Consider the following 15,656-nt stretch of genomic DNA (forward strand, 5'->3'; position numbering starts at 1 on the left):
CAATTTGACTTAAAGTGGCAAATAAACAATTTGACTTAAAAACTATTTAAAAAAATACTGACTCCAAAATTCATACAAGAAATTTCAGACAAGACTTCCATAAAATCCAAGATACACTAGAAATTCCAATTGAGAACACAACGTCGAGCTTTTTTCGAACGCCATCGATTCCAATAAGAACTCGAGCTCGAAAATGAAAACGCAAAAGTTTGCGTTCTTTGACAGTCGCTCCCCGCTGTCAGTGAGTGGGAACGGATTAATGTTTTTATTTGCACTGCTCGCTGTCGGAGCTGTTTTTACCTGTTGAACAAATATTTATCGAAATCGAAAAATTGTTTTGGTACTGTGTACGAGGAGCTACGAGGATGGATAAATACGCCATCAACAACCTGGTTGGGGAAGGGTCCTTTGGGAAAGTGTACAAAGCCATCGATAAGGAGTCCAAAATTACGGTTGCCCTCAAGATTATTAGCAAGGTAAGCAGTGCGAGGATTGGAGTTTACGAATAAACTAATATTGAGATTATTTTTAGAGGGGAAGATCGGGACGCGAACTGAAAGGACTCCGGGGAGAATGTGAAATACAACGAAATCTTCAACATCCAAATATAATCCGAATGCTGGATTCTTTCGAAACAGAACATGAAATTGTGGCAGTGACCGAGTTCGCTCGGACTGATTTACACAGTTTGCTTAGGGATGGATCGCTTGGAGAGCCAAAGACTCAGAAAATCACCTACGATCTGGTTTCGGCGCTGTACTACTTGCACTCCCATCGGATTCTGCACAGGGATCTGAAGCCACAGAACATTCTGATGGACAGAAACATGACAGCAAAGCTGTGTGACTTTGGGTTTGCACGAAATATGACGATGGGAACTCATGTGTTGACGTCAATCAAAGGAACGCCTCTCTATATGGCACCGGAGCTGCTGGAGGCCAAACCGTACGATCACCATGCCGATCTGTGGTCACTGGGTTGTATTATTTACGAAATGCTTGCGGGAGAACCTCCGTTCAGTTCTACATCGATGATACACTTGGTCCGCCTCATCCGAAATCAGTACATCAAATGGCCCAGTTTTCTCACCGCCAATTGCATATCCTTTGTTCAGGGACTTCTGGAACGAGATCCCTCTCATCGAATGGCCTGGAGTAAGATAATAAGCCATCCATTTGTAAAGGGACACATCGTGATTCTCAAAGAGGACATTCCTGAATCTCCCTTCACGAACCCCCTCACTGCCTCGCAGTGCCACGAAAAGAAAAAGCAAACCAACCGGATTATGTACGGTGAAAACTATGAATATTTGCAGTCAGGGTCGAAACGACCTCCTAAAACGGCAAAGGGTTCCAACGAAGAAGACTTGGCCTCTTCAAGGGATAGTATGAACGTGATCCTGCAAAGTGACATGGAATACGTGGAAACGGACGCGGAGGAACTTGGTGCTGGCTCGATGATGCGAAATAGCCAACACGATGATGAGAAAAGCAGCATAGTAGAAGTGCCACGAAATCTCAATCCAGAAGACTTTACGGTAGAATACCACCATCCGTTAGGAGAGAATGCTGAAATCGTACATGACAATCCAAACCTTGTGATGAACAATTTCAACGATAATTTCCCAATGTTGGACAAAAAGGGACAGAAGATAATCGGTCCCAACGAACTGGCAACTAGACTGAATAGTATGAGCTTACAAAACCAATCGCTTAGGTTTAAATCACAAGAATTGGAACGGAGGAAGCTCAGTCAGAATATTGACAACTTCTCAATAAGGTTGGAAAAGAACTCTCAGAGCATAAGTAAGAAGCCAGAAGAGGACTCCACTGAGATTGACAAAAAGCCTGAGAAAATGACCCCAACTCTGCTGCCAGGCTGGGACTCGTGTGACGAATCTCAAAATCCACCCATAGAGAATGAAGAATGGTTGGTGTTTCTGCAGAAATCCATGCAGGAAATCCTCGACGGAGAATTAGACTCTCTAAAACAACAAAATTTTGTCAGCATTATCGTTGCCCCTTTACGAAATTGTCGTGCCAGTGCCAAAGTGATAGAAAACGTTGCCCACCTGCTAAGTCTTCCGTTGGCAATAGACGCCCCTCCCGCAATAATCCACGACATCCTAAGCGTATACGCCGAACTTAAGCTCGTTCCAAACCTGGTGTACGCCTCCAAACTCCTGTGCAATAAAAAACTAACCTCCTCCAACAGCGAAAGCCAGTCCCACTCCCCAACACCGGCCCCGCTAACCCAATCGGACGCCTCGATCCGACAGCTGGCCTCGCTGGAACACGACGAGGTCAAGACCCTCACGGCAGTGTACGATCTCATCTGTTTCCTAATTCACTCGGGGGAGAACTTCCTGAACCAGTTTTGCGACGCCATCGAGATCCTGGGCGTGAAGGAGCTGTTTGTGAACTTCATCAACGCCGTGCGGACCAACGACGGGTACGTGAAGCTGAGCTGCTCGATTCTGGCCGTACTGAACTGTGCCTTGCGGGAGCTGCCCGAGAACGCGGAGATCATCGAGCAGGTCGTGTTTCACGACAACGTGGACCTGATTCAGATGCTGAAGCACGGCGACTCGATACTGAGGTGAGGACGGTGCTGACGGTTAGGTTGAGTGGAAGTTTAGAAAACTTTGAATTTCAGGCATAGAACGTGCATGCTGTTGAGAATTTTGGCACGGTTTAGCTGTCTGGCGCTTCAGAAACATTGGAATAACGAAATCAAGGAATCGTTAGAGTCACTGTTGGAAGATCGCGACCTGGAAGTGAAAACGGTAGGGTTGACATTAAATTATTTGTAGTTGAGTATAATGAGTATAATGAGTTTTTATTTATTTCAGGAAGCACAATGTGCGCTCGATGAGTTCAAATATCTGTCGTTCATCGCTGCTGAGACTGCATGTTAAAATAAAACTATTTTTTAAATATTACAGCAATTTGCTTCAAACTAAAAATATCACATCCCGGAAAATTGGCCAAAATTTAATACTCCGTGCCTTGTTGTCACTTTTCATATTAAATGTAGGTTTGACCGTGCAATTGTGGTAATTTGTCATAGGAAATTTTATTCAGTGGCATTTTGTCACTCTTGCATGCAAGTCTACTGTTTCTGTTTTGGATTATAACTCAGGAACTCGCCAACTGAATTTACTGACAGTGCGCAGAACAATCCGGAAATAAAAAGTGCTTGTTATTGTTTATTCTGATGTTTTTATCCACAAGCATGATGTTTTTATCCACAAGCATTTTAGGCCAAATTTGCTCACAATACCTCACCCAAGTGAATCCTGAGAAAATTCAATAAGAACAGAAAACTCCGTTCATTTTTGTCACTTGTCATATGAAAAAGGATTCAATCTTGCCGTGCTATCTTGACACATCCTGAAAATTAATGTAAGTGCGACAAAGGGCAAATGGATTTCAGGTCAGAACGCGTTTGACACAAGTACAAGGTCGACTACCGTATACATTTGTAATTATAACTCGGGACTCTAGCAACCAAATTCAACCAAACTTAAGAACAATGCACAAAATGGTCAGTCAAACAAAACATGTTTGTTATTGTTTACATTGCATTTTCTCGAAGTTTGGTAGCCGGAGTCCCGAGTTTTAATTATAAATGTTTACGCGTGCTGACCTGAACTCCCTTTTTTTCTACGTCCGCCAGATGACCCCCTCTAAGAACACGTTTACGGAAGTACGTTTCACGCGTTCCCCTTATGGTATACGTTTTCCCTGCGAAAGTCAATCAACTGCTGAGAAAGTCGTACCAGTGCCCTATATTTTTTCAACAATTTTCCATTCCCTTTTCCGCTCGCTCGTCCGCCTGGGCCGGGTGATAATTAATTAATTGTATCAATACCCAACGACAAACACCATTTGTGGCATCATCTACTTATCACTTGGGTGATATACCTGGCACACACTCCACAGTCTGGTGCATCTCCAAAAGGTGGCGAAAGCGGCCCAGCCGTGACAAACCCGTATATCTACGCACCGGACCGGACGTCTGCAACCGCGCGACCCCAAATAGAAGCAGGTTTCTATAATTACGGTATTCTTCAACTTCCAACTTGATTGGTTCGTGGGATACAAAAAAAAACTGTAAACATTGTTGAACTCATCATGAACGCGGAAGGTCAACCCCGTGTAAACCGGTGCCGCGTGGTCGTGGTGCTGGTTTAAGGAAATTCAACCACACACTTTGCGGGCACCCTACAAGGTCAATGACCGCTTTCTCACAACAACAACGCTGGCAGCATCAGGTTCGAGCTCGAAACTGGCTTAATAATCACACTTAAACGGAAGTAAATAAAGTATCACTCAGCAGCTGGTTTTATGCTGCGACTCCACACGTCTATTTTGTAACGCACGGCGAGTTGCGAGCTGCGTAGCGTCGCCGTCAGGTCCACTGGCGCTGCAGCAGACTCTTCTGGTCTCAGCTGCGTTTCTTCGAAGTCGTCGTACTGGTGAACGGGGTGGTGGGGCCTTGCATCTGGTTGGCCTACAATTCTTCCCGAGAAAAAGAATGTCATCCTTCCCGCTTCCCTCGGCCATGTTCCGGAAGAGGCCCACGAAGAGAGCGATTTGTGTGGGAATGGGGTTTGGAGTTCTCAATTGAAGTGGTTACAACCAATGAATCATGTTACGCGCATATTTACATAGCTTACCTTGAACGGTTCAACTTGGTCGTTGAACAACTTGCCCGGTTCGCACACCCTGCTCGTGCTGCCCCTTGCTCCGCGGTCTTGCTGGCTTTGTGGACGACGATCTGTTTTTTCCAATCCATGTGGAGTGGAGTAGTGCAGAGAGAAAAATGCATCTCTATTGCAGTTGGTAAGTCGCTCGTCGTCACTATGTATCAGTATTATGCGATTACGGAAAAGAAAACATTCGATTTCCTACTCGGACCTCCCCTTGCTACCATTGGCAGCATAAGCTGAAAGGAGGAGATTGTCAAGCCGGTTTTTCTTTGGTCCGGTACTCCGCGGAGGCCACAGCTGAAGTAGTAACCTAGGCCGTATCAACAAGGTGGCCTCAGATGATAGGGGGCTTCCCGAACTATCATTGGGAAGAATACTATTTTTAAAATATTTCTGAAATGTATACATTTATTATCCATATATTCCTTCGTTTTATAAAGCAAAACATAGCATTAGTGATTGCCCGTAGTTGCTACTTCGTTATTGAGCAGGACCTCCAAAAATTGCTCCATAGACCACAGATGAAGTTCCTAAGTGCACTTTATACAATATAAAAACAAAATTTCGTGAAATCGTTCAATATCAAACTAGCGTTTGGATAAATTACTTGGTAAAATTGTATAAGAACAATATCGCATCTCGGATATCTAGCTTAAACTAAAAAGCTTTTGGTTTTGCATGCAAAAGGGGGGATTGGCTTTTTCAATTTTTACTCATCGGAATTTTTGCTGACAAAAAATGTGATTATACACAAAATCGTTTTTTTTTGCAGCTGTCAAACATTCAATGTAATATTAGCTCACGATTGTCACAATAATAAGTAGCATAACGTCATGATTCGAATTCCCGGACGCTTTGAAACCCGGACACCTAATCTTGTTTTATCAATTATTTAGACATAAGTTCGCATTATGAATGTCAAAACTGTGTTATTTGATGAATACTAACATCAACTTCCATTTAAAGTTTGTTTGAACACTGTAGTTAAAGCCAAATCAATTGTATAAGATATAACATTACAAGTTTACCACAGATGTGAAACATTTCACTGAAATATTTCATTTGCACCGAGAAAGCAAAGCAGAAATTAATGGTTTTGATTTCCTAAAATTCTAGCATCTTTTTATATAAAATATCGATTGTTTAGATGTTAACAGCTTTCATTAACATTTCAGTCCAAATTTGTGCGGTTCATAGGCAAAATCGAGTGTCCGGATTTCGAATCAGCTATTATCAGTGTCCGGGATTCGAAGCACAACAAGTCATCTTAATTTTAAAATTCTGATGATTGTTTTTTACTAAATGTATATTTGACCGATTCTTAGCGAAGCTACACCAAAATGTCACTTTTTTCAATTTTCAATGTTATTTTTTATATGAAAAATTTCATTTTAATTATGATCTAATAATTGCAATGTGCTTTAAATGCGTTTTCTTATCTGAAATGCCAAAAATATTGACCAAACAAGGTCTGCAAGTCATTGAATGGGAGAGGAGTTTTTTCATAAATCTGCTCCTTTCGTTGTCCCGTCACGAAAAGAAATGGCTGGCAAAAACTCAAATCTCAACCAAATCTTTCAGTTCAAGGAGCAAAAGATTCGTTTTTCAATTTGTGATAATGTGTAGAAGAGCAAAAGTTTAAAAAAGTCAATCTGGCAAAACTGTGTCGATTTTTTTGGTGTGCCTTTTAAAATTCCAGTTTTACGATGTTGTCCCGTCACGCTACATTTTCATTTCAGGAGAAGCACAGGTATAATATTGTTCATTATGCATGTCATTTCTATGTTGGAAAATCAATTATCTTTTCAAATATGTAATAACATTGGGGGTTTCTTCTTTAATTGTGCCACTACAGCCAAAAGGCTGAAAAAAACTTGGGAATTTTTTGAAAAGGAGCCGAAGAATCGGTCATTTAACATGCATTCTCTTAAAACTGACTGTTGAAGCAGTGTTGCGATTTTGAGAGCTCATCCGCTCATGAGCGAGCATTTTTCGCTCATTCGTGAGGAGGAGCGCTACGTAAGCTGGCTCACGTTTGCTTCTGCTCATGTTTGCTCATACATTTTATGAGCGAAAATGCTCATCGCTCGCGCTCGCGCTCATTTTTTGCTCATTGAGCAAAATGAGCGGTCTTTTTTTACCTGTAACGGGTATACAATATTTTTTTTTTCAGCAGAGCTTTGTTGTTGTTATTTTTTATGGAGGCTGGAATAGGCTAATCTCAATAATATTGGGTGAAGATATTTTTTTATAAATTTTGTTTTGAAGCTTGTTTAGGATTCAGAGTTTAGATGACAAATTAGGATTATCATCGTTATCTGAAGAAATAATCCGATTTATAAAAATAAAGTTGATAAAAGAGTAACACGTGAAGGTCAACTATTTAATTAAACTGAAAAGTATCATTAAGGAACACAAAAATGTTTTTTTGGAAATACAATACGTCATTTTTTTTTTAAATCGTAAACGTTTTGAAGTCTGGGCATCTCTTCTTGTTTAATCAATTATTTGTAAATAATTTAGCATAATAAATGTCAAATCTGTGTCTTAGATGAATTGTAATAACCTATCTTATTTATTAATGAGTCCACAATTAAAATTATGTTTTTTTTAGTATAAAAAAGAACAATTGTCTTCCTGTTAACAGTTTATTTAAGACCTAAAAATGCCGTTTCTTGAAAGTTTAGTCTAATTATGAAAGTTAAAATAATAAGCTAAAAGGAGTGTTTGGAATTCTGAGCAAATGTATCTTGATTGCAAATCAGCAATTTTTCATTGATCGGGAACCTAATAACAACTAGTATTTTTAATTATAAAACTCTGAAAAAAAAATGCTTACAACATTAGATGAGTACTTGCCTTTTTTCTCAGGAATATGAAATGAGCTTCAAAAGTGGGAATCCAATTGGCCTGTTCAAGATTCATCAACAATATTAAAAATCTCCCTACTTTGCTGATGAGCGTTCATTGATCGCGAGCACAAGCGATGAGCATGAGCGAGCACGAGCTACCTGATAATTCCTCATGCTCATGAATGAGCGAGCATCGATTTGAGCTCGCTCGCTCATTCGCAACCCTGGCTGAAGTGAACACACACAGTAAATATAATATTTTTTTGATTTTTTGGATTTAATGTTCGAACCACCCTACTCCCATTGCTTTACTCTCCACTTTCCGCCAATTTTCCGACTGCAAAACAAGCTTTTACGTTGTTGTTTTTCCTGAGAGACGACTGCATCGCCACCACCATCCCCGGCCGCTTCTTCACGGCGCTTTTTCCTAATGCCACTTCCCTTAGAGTGGATACAAATCTCGGTCGCAGCAACAGCCACGTGAGACACAAAGTCGCCCCTGATGCTGCTGCTGCAAGTTCAGTTATTCCAGAAACGTGCCCCCCCGAGGGGTGGAGCGGGGTGTAATGTGGAGCTGCAGCGGCAGTCTTACAATTTACAGCGTCCGCGTGTGCACGCGCGGTGCCGAGAAAATAACATAATAGTGAATAACGACCTTTCACATAATTATAATAACTTAATATTATCTATTACACCTCTACGCACTATCCGGCCGCGCATGGACAGTGGAAGTTCGTCGAGCACATAAAAAGAGTGTTACATCGTTTTGGAGGCCGTTCCGAGGTGACTTTGGAGTGTGGAGTTGAGTGGATCCATTTTATGGTTCAAGCTGAACACAATGGAGATTGACCACTTGGCATTCGTACCGTTTTGGGGCCGAGCTTGAGGGGGGAGGGCGGTGCGAGGGCTAGAGGTGGGTAGATCTCCTGGCACGAGGCGGAACAAAAAGAAGAAATAGCACCGCACAGACAAAGAACCTAGATTGAAGGCACGCTAAAAGGGGCATCGGATCTGGCCGTCGGCCATGGGCGGTGGTACGAGATGGGTGAAGGGAGTGGTTTCGTCTTTCTCTTTCTTGGTGTCAGTCGGTCAGCACAAGTTGGAAATCTAGAGCAAGTTTAATCAGGGGTCACTGAACTCGGGAGCGGTGGGTTGGAAAGAAGATTTGTTGAATGTTTATAATATTGAATCTTAGATTTCAATAATAGCTTTCAAATTGTCTCTCTTGTTCTTATAGAGATCACCATGTATCTACCTCAAAATATTTTTTATCAGATATCAGGCAGTCCAGAAGTTCATTTCAATCTTTAGGGTCTTCATATGAATTTCGGCTAATCAAATCGCATTTTTGTGGCAATGTTTATGGCTTTTTTTATTTTTGAGTAATTGGTTCGAGTTCAGCAAACCAAATTAATCGGTGGTCGATTGTATGTTAGCCTACCAAATAAATGTTTTCAACACCCCACCACTGCAATATTTTCCAAAAAATCAAATCAAACCATCCACATTAACGACCCCCGGGTCTTTTGTGGTCTCTATTGCAAGTTTCTGCTCGAACCTAGGAGTCCGAAGGCTTGAATGGGGAGAGCACCCAAACCTCTTTTTACTGCAAGGAACCTTCCACCCCAGTGTTTGAACTGACGACCTTTGGATTGCGAGTCCAACCGCCGCCAGCGATTCCACCGGAGTAGGCTTGGTTTGGTGTGTTGTTTGTACTTATGGCATGGAGACGACTCCTACACCTGGAATGACTTAACGGCCTAACAACCAAGGCCGGGACCGACATTTTACTTCCTCATCCGATGGAAGGTTGCAGCAGATGGGAATCGAACTCCATTAACTCAATAATTGTCAACTGGGGCGAATTGGGACAGCAGTTTTAACCATGTTAGAGCATCATATTTTGATTTTTTCTGGTTGGTTTCGGATAGAACAGAATCAGACCAACAAAATATGTACATCCATTTCCAAATTTAAAACCTTTAAGTGCTCCAAATACTGCTGTCCCTATTCAGACTGTAGTCCCGATTCACCCCAGATGACGGTACCCAAATTACTAATCGAGTCTGGAACACATCTCGGAGTTTTGTTAATGTTAATCATTTTTTGAGTTGTTACGTAAATCATGCTGAAATATCTGAAAACATACTGTTACTTAAGAACCCAACCTTTCTTTTGCTACTCGGTGAGCAAATTTTTGTTCAGCTGTTATGGAGATATATTTAAAAAAAAATCATCGGAAAACATTTTTTTGGACATCGATGCCAAATTTAAGGCAGTACACTCATAATTCTGAAAAATCTACAATAGTATGAGACTTTCGAGGATTTGGTTTTTAGTTTGTGAAATTCAAATTTGCACACCTTTTTAAAAAATCTCCAGTTGGACCACCGCACTTCTTCCACTCCATCCCGTGGCTCTTGATGGTTTCGCACTCGCCAACTACAATTTCATCTGTGTGGATTCGCTTCGACGACCCTCACATCCCACGATCTTTGGCACTGGCGACCCATGTAAACGTTTGAATAGCTATTACCATCAATCCACTTTGCCCTACTCGGCCCCACCCCCTTCTTCAAACACCCCTTCCACCCTGTCGTACCATCAACGATCAACATCCACACACACACACACACGCTCGTCGCAACTCCTTCCGGCGATATTAAGTGATTGATTTTGTAACCTCTTGGAAAGTTGAATAAGACTTGTGTGGGCGCCCTCCTAACTGTATGTGCCTCCCCACCTGAACCCCCCACTCTTCCCCACCCAGCCGTCCGACGACGATTGCATCGTTTGGCTCTGAGCCGAGCGCGAAATGAACGAAAAGAAAGAAAGAAAGGTGTGCGGAGGCTCACTCAAGCCGAACTCTCAAGGGACCTCACCAACAAATCCCCGGAGAAAGGCCCCCCTTGTGGATTCGTGATGATCTAGTTTCGGTCCGGTTTTTCCTTCTCGGCGGTGGTGGGACGAGCTCTTATTATTCTGTCTGTATTTTTTTCTCTCTCTCTCTCTCTCTCTGCAGCAAATGTCATGAACTTGTTTGTTCTACTTCGGCGACTGAATGGTGCAAAAGATTGCCTGGCAGGCCTTCACGGTTGATCGGGACGGGAAATGCAAGCTGCTTACCTACAAAGAACTTAACAACAACAACCAGTGGGTGGAAAGACGAGGAAAACTGACGGAACAAATGCCTGTACACCAACTGGAGCAAGTGGGCGGATTCTTTGTGGGTGGGAGATAGTTGTAGTACTACAAAGAAAACAAAAGAAGTTCTCACCCGTAATTGTGCATCTCTCAACCCCACGAGTGCCATTGATGGATGTGGGTTTGGTGGGACAATGCTGTCGGATGTGGATTATTATTTTGTGAAAACCAAAACCACAAGATTTTTTTTAACAGTTGGAACTTTTGGGCAAATCTTCGCACTGCAGTTTTAGGTTTTTTAACAGCATTGTGATACAAAACTTTAAAATAAAAATTTATATTTGGGTACATCAACATCATTTATTTATTTCATTTCAAGGGTATTTTTTAAGAATTCGTAACAGAAATTAAGTTTTCTAGGATTCAATCAACCGGATCGCGCACTGGATTTGCAACTCAGCTTTCGTCAAATCCAAACCCGACATTTTGCCTCTCCCTGAAAATTGGTTTATGCCATTTGTTTTAATGGAGACGCATGGTGCTAAAAAATCATTCATTTTATACTTTTTCCAAGGTCCTATTAAGTCATTGCAATTTTTTTTATTCCAGCCTTCCTTTAAAAAGTTCTCTACAAAGGGCTATTTTTTTCAAACAGATTCAAAATTTTATTGAAGTTAGAAATGCAATAATCTCAAGTCTACTAAGTTTTGATTAAGGCAATAAGGTATTCTGGGTAGCTCAAACTATTTATTTTGTTTTTTTTTTTTTTTTTGCAATACCATTAGGAAAATGCTCTACTTATTAACATCAAAACTAACAGTTCAACTTTTCAGCGCTTTTATCGAAAAAAAATAATACTGTTTTGATTTTCATATTTATCTTTAAGAGGCAGTTTTTTTAAATATTGCTCGGTTTGTTCTAGAGGTCGTATCGAGGTGCTCCGATTTGGATGAAACTTTCAGCATTTGTTTGTCTATACATGAGATGAACTCATGCCAAATATGAGCCCTCTACGACAAAAGGAAGTGGGGTAAAACGGGAAGTTTGAGGTCCAAAAAACATGAAAAATCTTTGAATTGCTCGCATTTCCGTAAAACTTCATCAATTCCAACTCTCTTAGATGCATTCGAACGGTCTTTTGAAACACTTCAAAATGTGCCTTAGACATCCAGGATTGGTTTAACTTTTTCTCATAGCTTTTGCAAATTACTGCTCAAAATGGATTTTTTTAAAACCTTTATATCTTTTTGCAACAGCCTCCAACACTCATACTCCTATAGGTCGAAAGTTAGGGAATTTCATGGACTATAAGCCTATGGTATTAACTTTTTGGTCAATTGCAGTTTATCTCATAGTTTTTCGATTTTTCTATATCAAACATTTTACAACGTTAGTTTTTGCCCTGCAGGTTCCATAGAGGCACTTTTTGGTCTCAATTTTGTCATATTCGGAATAATCATGGATCATGGAATCAAAGTTTCATCCAAATCGGAGCACCTCGATACGACCTGTTACACATTGGTGAAAAGCTCGCTCTTAAAACTCTCTTAATGCATTTGCATGGACGTTTCATTTGAAAACCTTTTTATAGGGTGTTTCGGATTTTTTCAACACTCGTTGGATTTGTCTAACTTGACAGAGCCTCGTTTGATAAATGCACGACTCGTGCTTAAAAAATTATCATTATGTTATTTGTTGCAACTCCGTTGTGAAACTTTTTACTTCTTTTGTCTTTCTGTACTGATAAAAATGCCTGCTTTTTATCGCACAAAAAAATACAAAGAAGTTAATTGTTGCATTCATTTTAGTTTTGAAAAGTTCAGCTTTTCAAAACAACGTCAATATCAGAGAACAATGCTGAAAAGTTAATCTTTTCCCAATGTCGATAAGCGTAAAACTACGGAAATTAAAAAATCTGGAGGATTGGCGTGGAAACCAACGTGTCTGAAATACAAATATTTTGCTGATAAATCATATTCAAAGAGTGTGCTGAATGGAACTTATTGCAAAAATCGTGTTTTTTCAGCAGTCGTCGTAGTTATCCAACTCAGTCAAACCTAAACTCATGCTGAAAAAATCTGTTTTTACAGCTCTTTGCATAAAATTTCCTACACTCATCGCCATTTCAGAAAAATTAATCATAAGCAATAAAATATTTATTTTCATAATTTTAATTTCGTCATTTTCAACATATAGAATTTTTTTTTTTTTTTTTTGAATTAAATATACTTTATTGAATCTTTCTTATAATAATTACATTTGGTTTACATAATAAGTGGTCAGCTGTGGCTCTTCAGCTTTAGTATGCTTTTCGTGATTTAAACACTGTTCATTTTCATAACTTTAAAAGTATATGATTTATCATTTTTGTAACACTAGGTACAATGAGGAAAAAAAAATGTTAAGAAAACATAACCTAACCTAAAACTAACTTAAACTTATCATAAACTAAACCAATCCTTGAATCAAGGGGTATTCAGATATAGCACATTTTTCCCTGAATTTCAAACATTTTTCTTGAATCTTCTGATCCAACATTTTTACTTCTGCTAATTCATGAACCTCACTTGATCTTGTCCAGCCAGGAACATTCAAAACCATTTTGAGTACCTTGTTTTGGACACGCTGGAGCTTCAATTTATGAGTTCTAGCGCAACACTCCCAAACAGGTACTGCATACTCAATAACGGGGTAAATTATTTGTTTGTAAACTGCTAGCTTATTTTTCAAAGATAGCTTTGATTTTCTGTTAATTAAAGGATACAAACACCTGATGAGAATGCTGCACTTGTTCAGTATTTTGTCTACATGCTGTCGAAACAATAGTTTCGAGTCAAGTATGAGACCTAAATAGACAACTTCCTTTGACCAGGGTATCGAAACATCATTCATTTTTATCAAAACATCATCCTTTGGGGCAAATCTGGCCGATTTGGAAAGTGGAAAAATGATGGTTTGAGTTTTGGTTGCATTAATGCGAATTTTCCAGTCGCCAAAGTATTCGGAAAGAACGTCAAGACCCTTCTGAAGACGGCTTACTAAATATCTGGTTATTTTACCCTTATAAATAACGGCAGTGTCATCAGCAAAAAGTGACAACACACCATTACCAGGAAGAGTAGGCAAATCAGATGTAAAAATATTGTACAGAAGTGGGCCAAGAATACTTCCTTGGGGAACCCCAGCATCAATGTTGAATAATCCAGAAGCAATCCCATTCAGAAAAACCCTGAACGATCTCTCCGAAAGATAGTGCTGGATAATTTTGATAAGATACATTGGAAAACCGTATAAATACAGTTTATGTATCAAACCATCATGCCAAACATTGTCAAAAGCCTTCTCAACATCCAACAAAGCCATAGCAGTTGATTTAGACTCAAGCTTGTTCTGCTTGATGATTTTGGTTACTCTCGTAAGCTGATGAGCAGTATTATGTCCCTTTCGGAAGCCAAACTGTTCATTCAAAATTATATTATTATCGTTGGTAAAATCCAAAAGCCTTGAGTAGATGACCTTCTCAAAGAGTTTGGACAGACTACTCAAAAGACTAATGGGACGATAACTTGTTGGCGATGTTGGATCTTTTTGAGGCTTCAAAATTGGTATGACTTTGCCCAGTTTCCAATTGGTGGGGAAGTAACCAAGTTGCAAACATTTATTGAAAATATTGGCTAGATGTTGAAAGAACTGATCACTCTGTTTTTTCAACACTAGATTAAAAATGTTATCAAAGCCTGGAGCTTTCATATTTTTCATTTGTTTAACTGCAACTTTGACTTCCTCACCAGAAACATGGGAATCTGCAGGAAATTCAAAGGTAGAGTCATTGATTGTTGAAATACTATTGGCAACTGATGTTTCTTTACGGCTGGTCATAGAAGCGCCAAGATTATGTGAACTAACAAAATGAAGCCCAAGTGCATTTGCCTTTTCCTCGGATGTAATCAAAGGAGAACTCTCAACAATAAGAGGAGGAATAGGCTTTGGTTTATTTTTAAGAACTTTTGAAAGTTTCCAAAATGGTTTTGAATAATTCCCAAGCTGGCTTACATGTTTTGAAAATTCTTGATTTCTGATATTGTCAAGTCGGTCTTGTATGATTTTGTTCAAATTGTTCACTGAAATCTTTTTGTCATAGTCCCCAGTCCGTTGATATTGTCTCCTATAAACATTCCTAAGTCTAATCAAGTGTTTAGTATCTTCGTCAATATCAGTTACCTTAAAATTAACAGGAACCTCCCGAACGTTGGCAGCCTCTGCTTGGTTGATAGCCTGCTGGATCACCTCCAGCGAACGATCAATATCAGCAGAAGTTTCCGGGTGTTGATCATAGTCGATGTTGCTGTCGACCACTTGCTGAAACTGCTGCCAGTCAACGTTGTGGTAATCTTTCCGGGTTGGTTGCCGCTGCGGAGTAACGGAAGCTCCAACCTCCACAATCACCGGATAGTGATCAGAACTCAACTCTTCAAACACCTCAGGATGAGCCACGTTCTCAGCCATATTGGTAATGAAGAAGTCGATGATTGAGTGATTCCCAGACCGAGCCACCCTCGTTGGACGATCCGGACTCACAACGTTGTAGTATCCGTTTTGCAGATCGTTGTGCAGAATCACTCCGTTCCGATTCCTCCTGCTGTTGCCCCAAACTTCATGCTTCGCGTTGAGGTCACCAGCGATGATGTACTTTGCGCTCCGCCGTGTCAGCTTCTGGATATCGCTCTTCAGTTTTGCTGCTGAACCATCTCTGGAATTCACCTGACGTGGGCAGTATGCAGCAATGAAGAGTACTGGGCCAACAGAAGTGGGAATTTCCACCCCAACGGCCTCGATGATGTCCAGCTTGAAGTGTGGCAGCCGGCGTGGCTTGAGATCACGATGAACAGCGACAAGCACACCTCCTCCTCCAGAGGTGGTCCTATCGAGCTGCGTCGCGATCTTGT

General features: G+C 40.4%; 1 protein-coding gene across 1 annotated transcript; it reads left to right on the forward strand.

The window, feature by feature from the left end:
• Positions 1–224: 224 nt before the first annotated feature.
• Positions 225–2,985, forward strand: LOC120417096 (serine/threonine-protein kinase fused). The gene is made up of 4 exons (XM_039579074.2): positions 225–476; positions 533–2,598; positions 2,656–2,785; positions 2,852–2,985. The coding sequence occupies exons 1-4, from the start codon at positions 366–368 to the stop codon at positions 2,915–2,917; spliced, it is 2,373 nt and encodes a 790-aa protein (XP_039435008.1). The 5' UTR covers positions 225–365; the 3' UTR covers positions 2,918–2,985.
• Positions 2,986–15,656: the final 12,671 nt, after the last annotated feature.

The sequence above is a fragment of the Culex pipiens genome, chromosome 1 (assembly GCF_016801865.2).
Source record: "Culex pipiens pallens isolate TS chromosome 1, TS_CPP_V2, whole genome shotgun sequence".
Classification (NCBI taxonomy): domain Eukaryota; kingdom Metazoa; phylum Arthropoda; class Insecta; order Diptera; family Culicidae; genus Culex; species Culex pipiens.

Excerpts from the sequence above, each read along its gene's own strand:
- LOC120417096 (XM_039579074.2), top strand. The coding sequence starts at position 366 with ATGGATAAATACGCCATCAACAACCTGGTTGGGGAAGGGTCCTTTGGG. Across the intron at positions 477-532 it reads CCCTCAAGATTATTAGCAAG|AGGGGAAGATCGGGACGCGA; the intron begins GTAAGCAGTGCG and ends GATTATTTTTAG. Across the intron at positions 2,599-2,655 it reads CACGGCGACTCGATACTGAG|GCATAGAACGTGCATGCTGT; the intron begins GTGAGGACGGTG and ends TTTGAATTTCAG.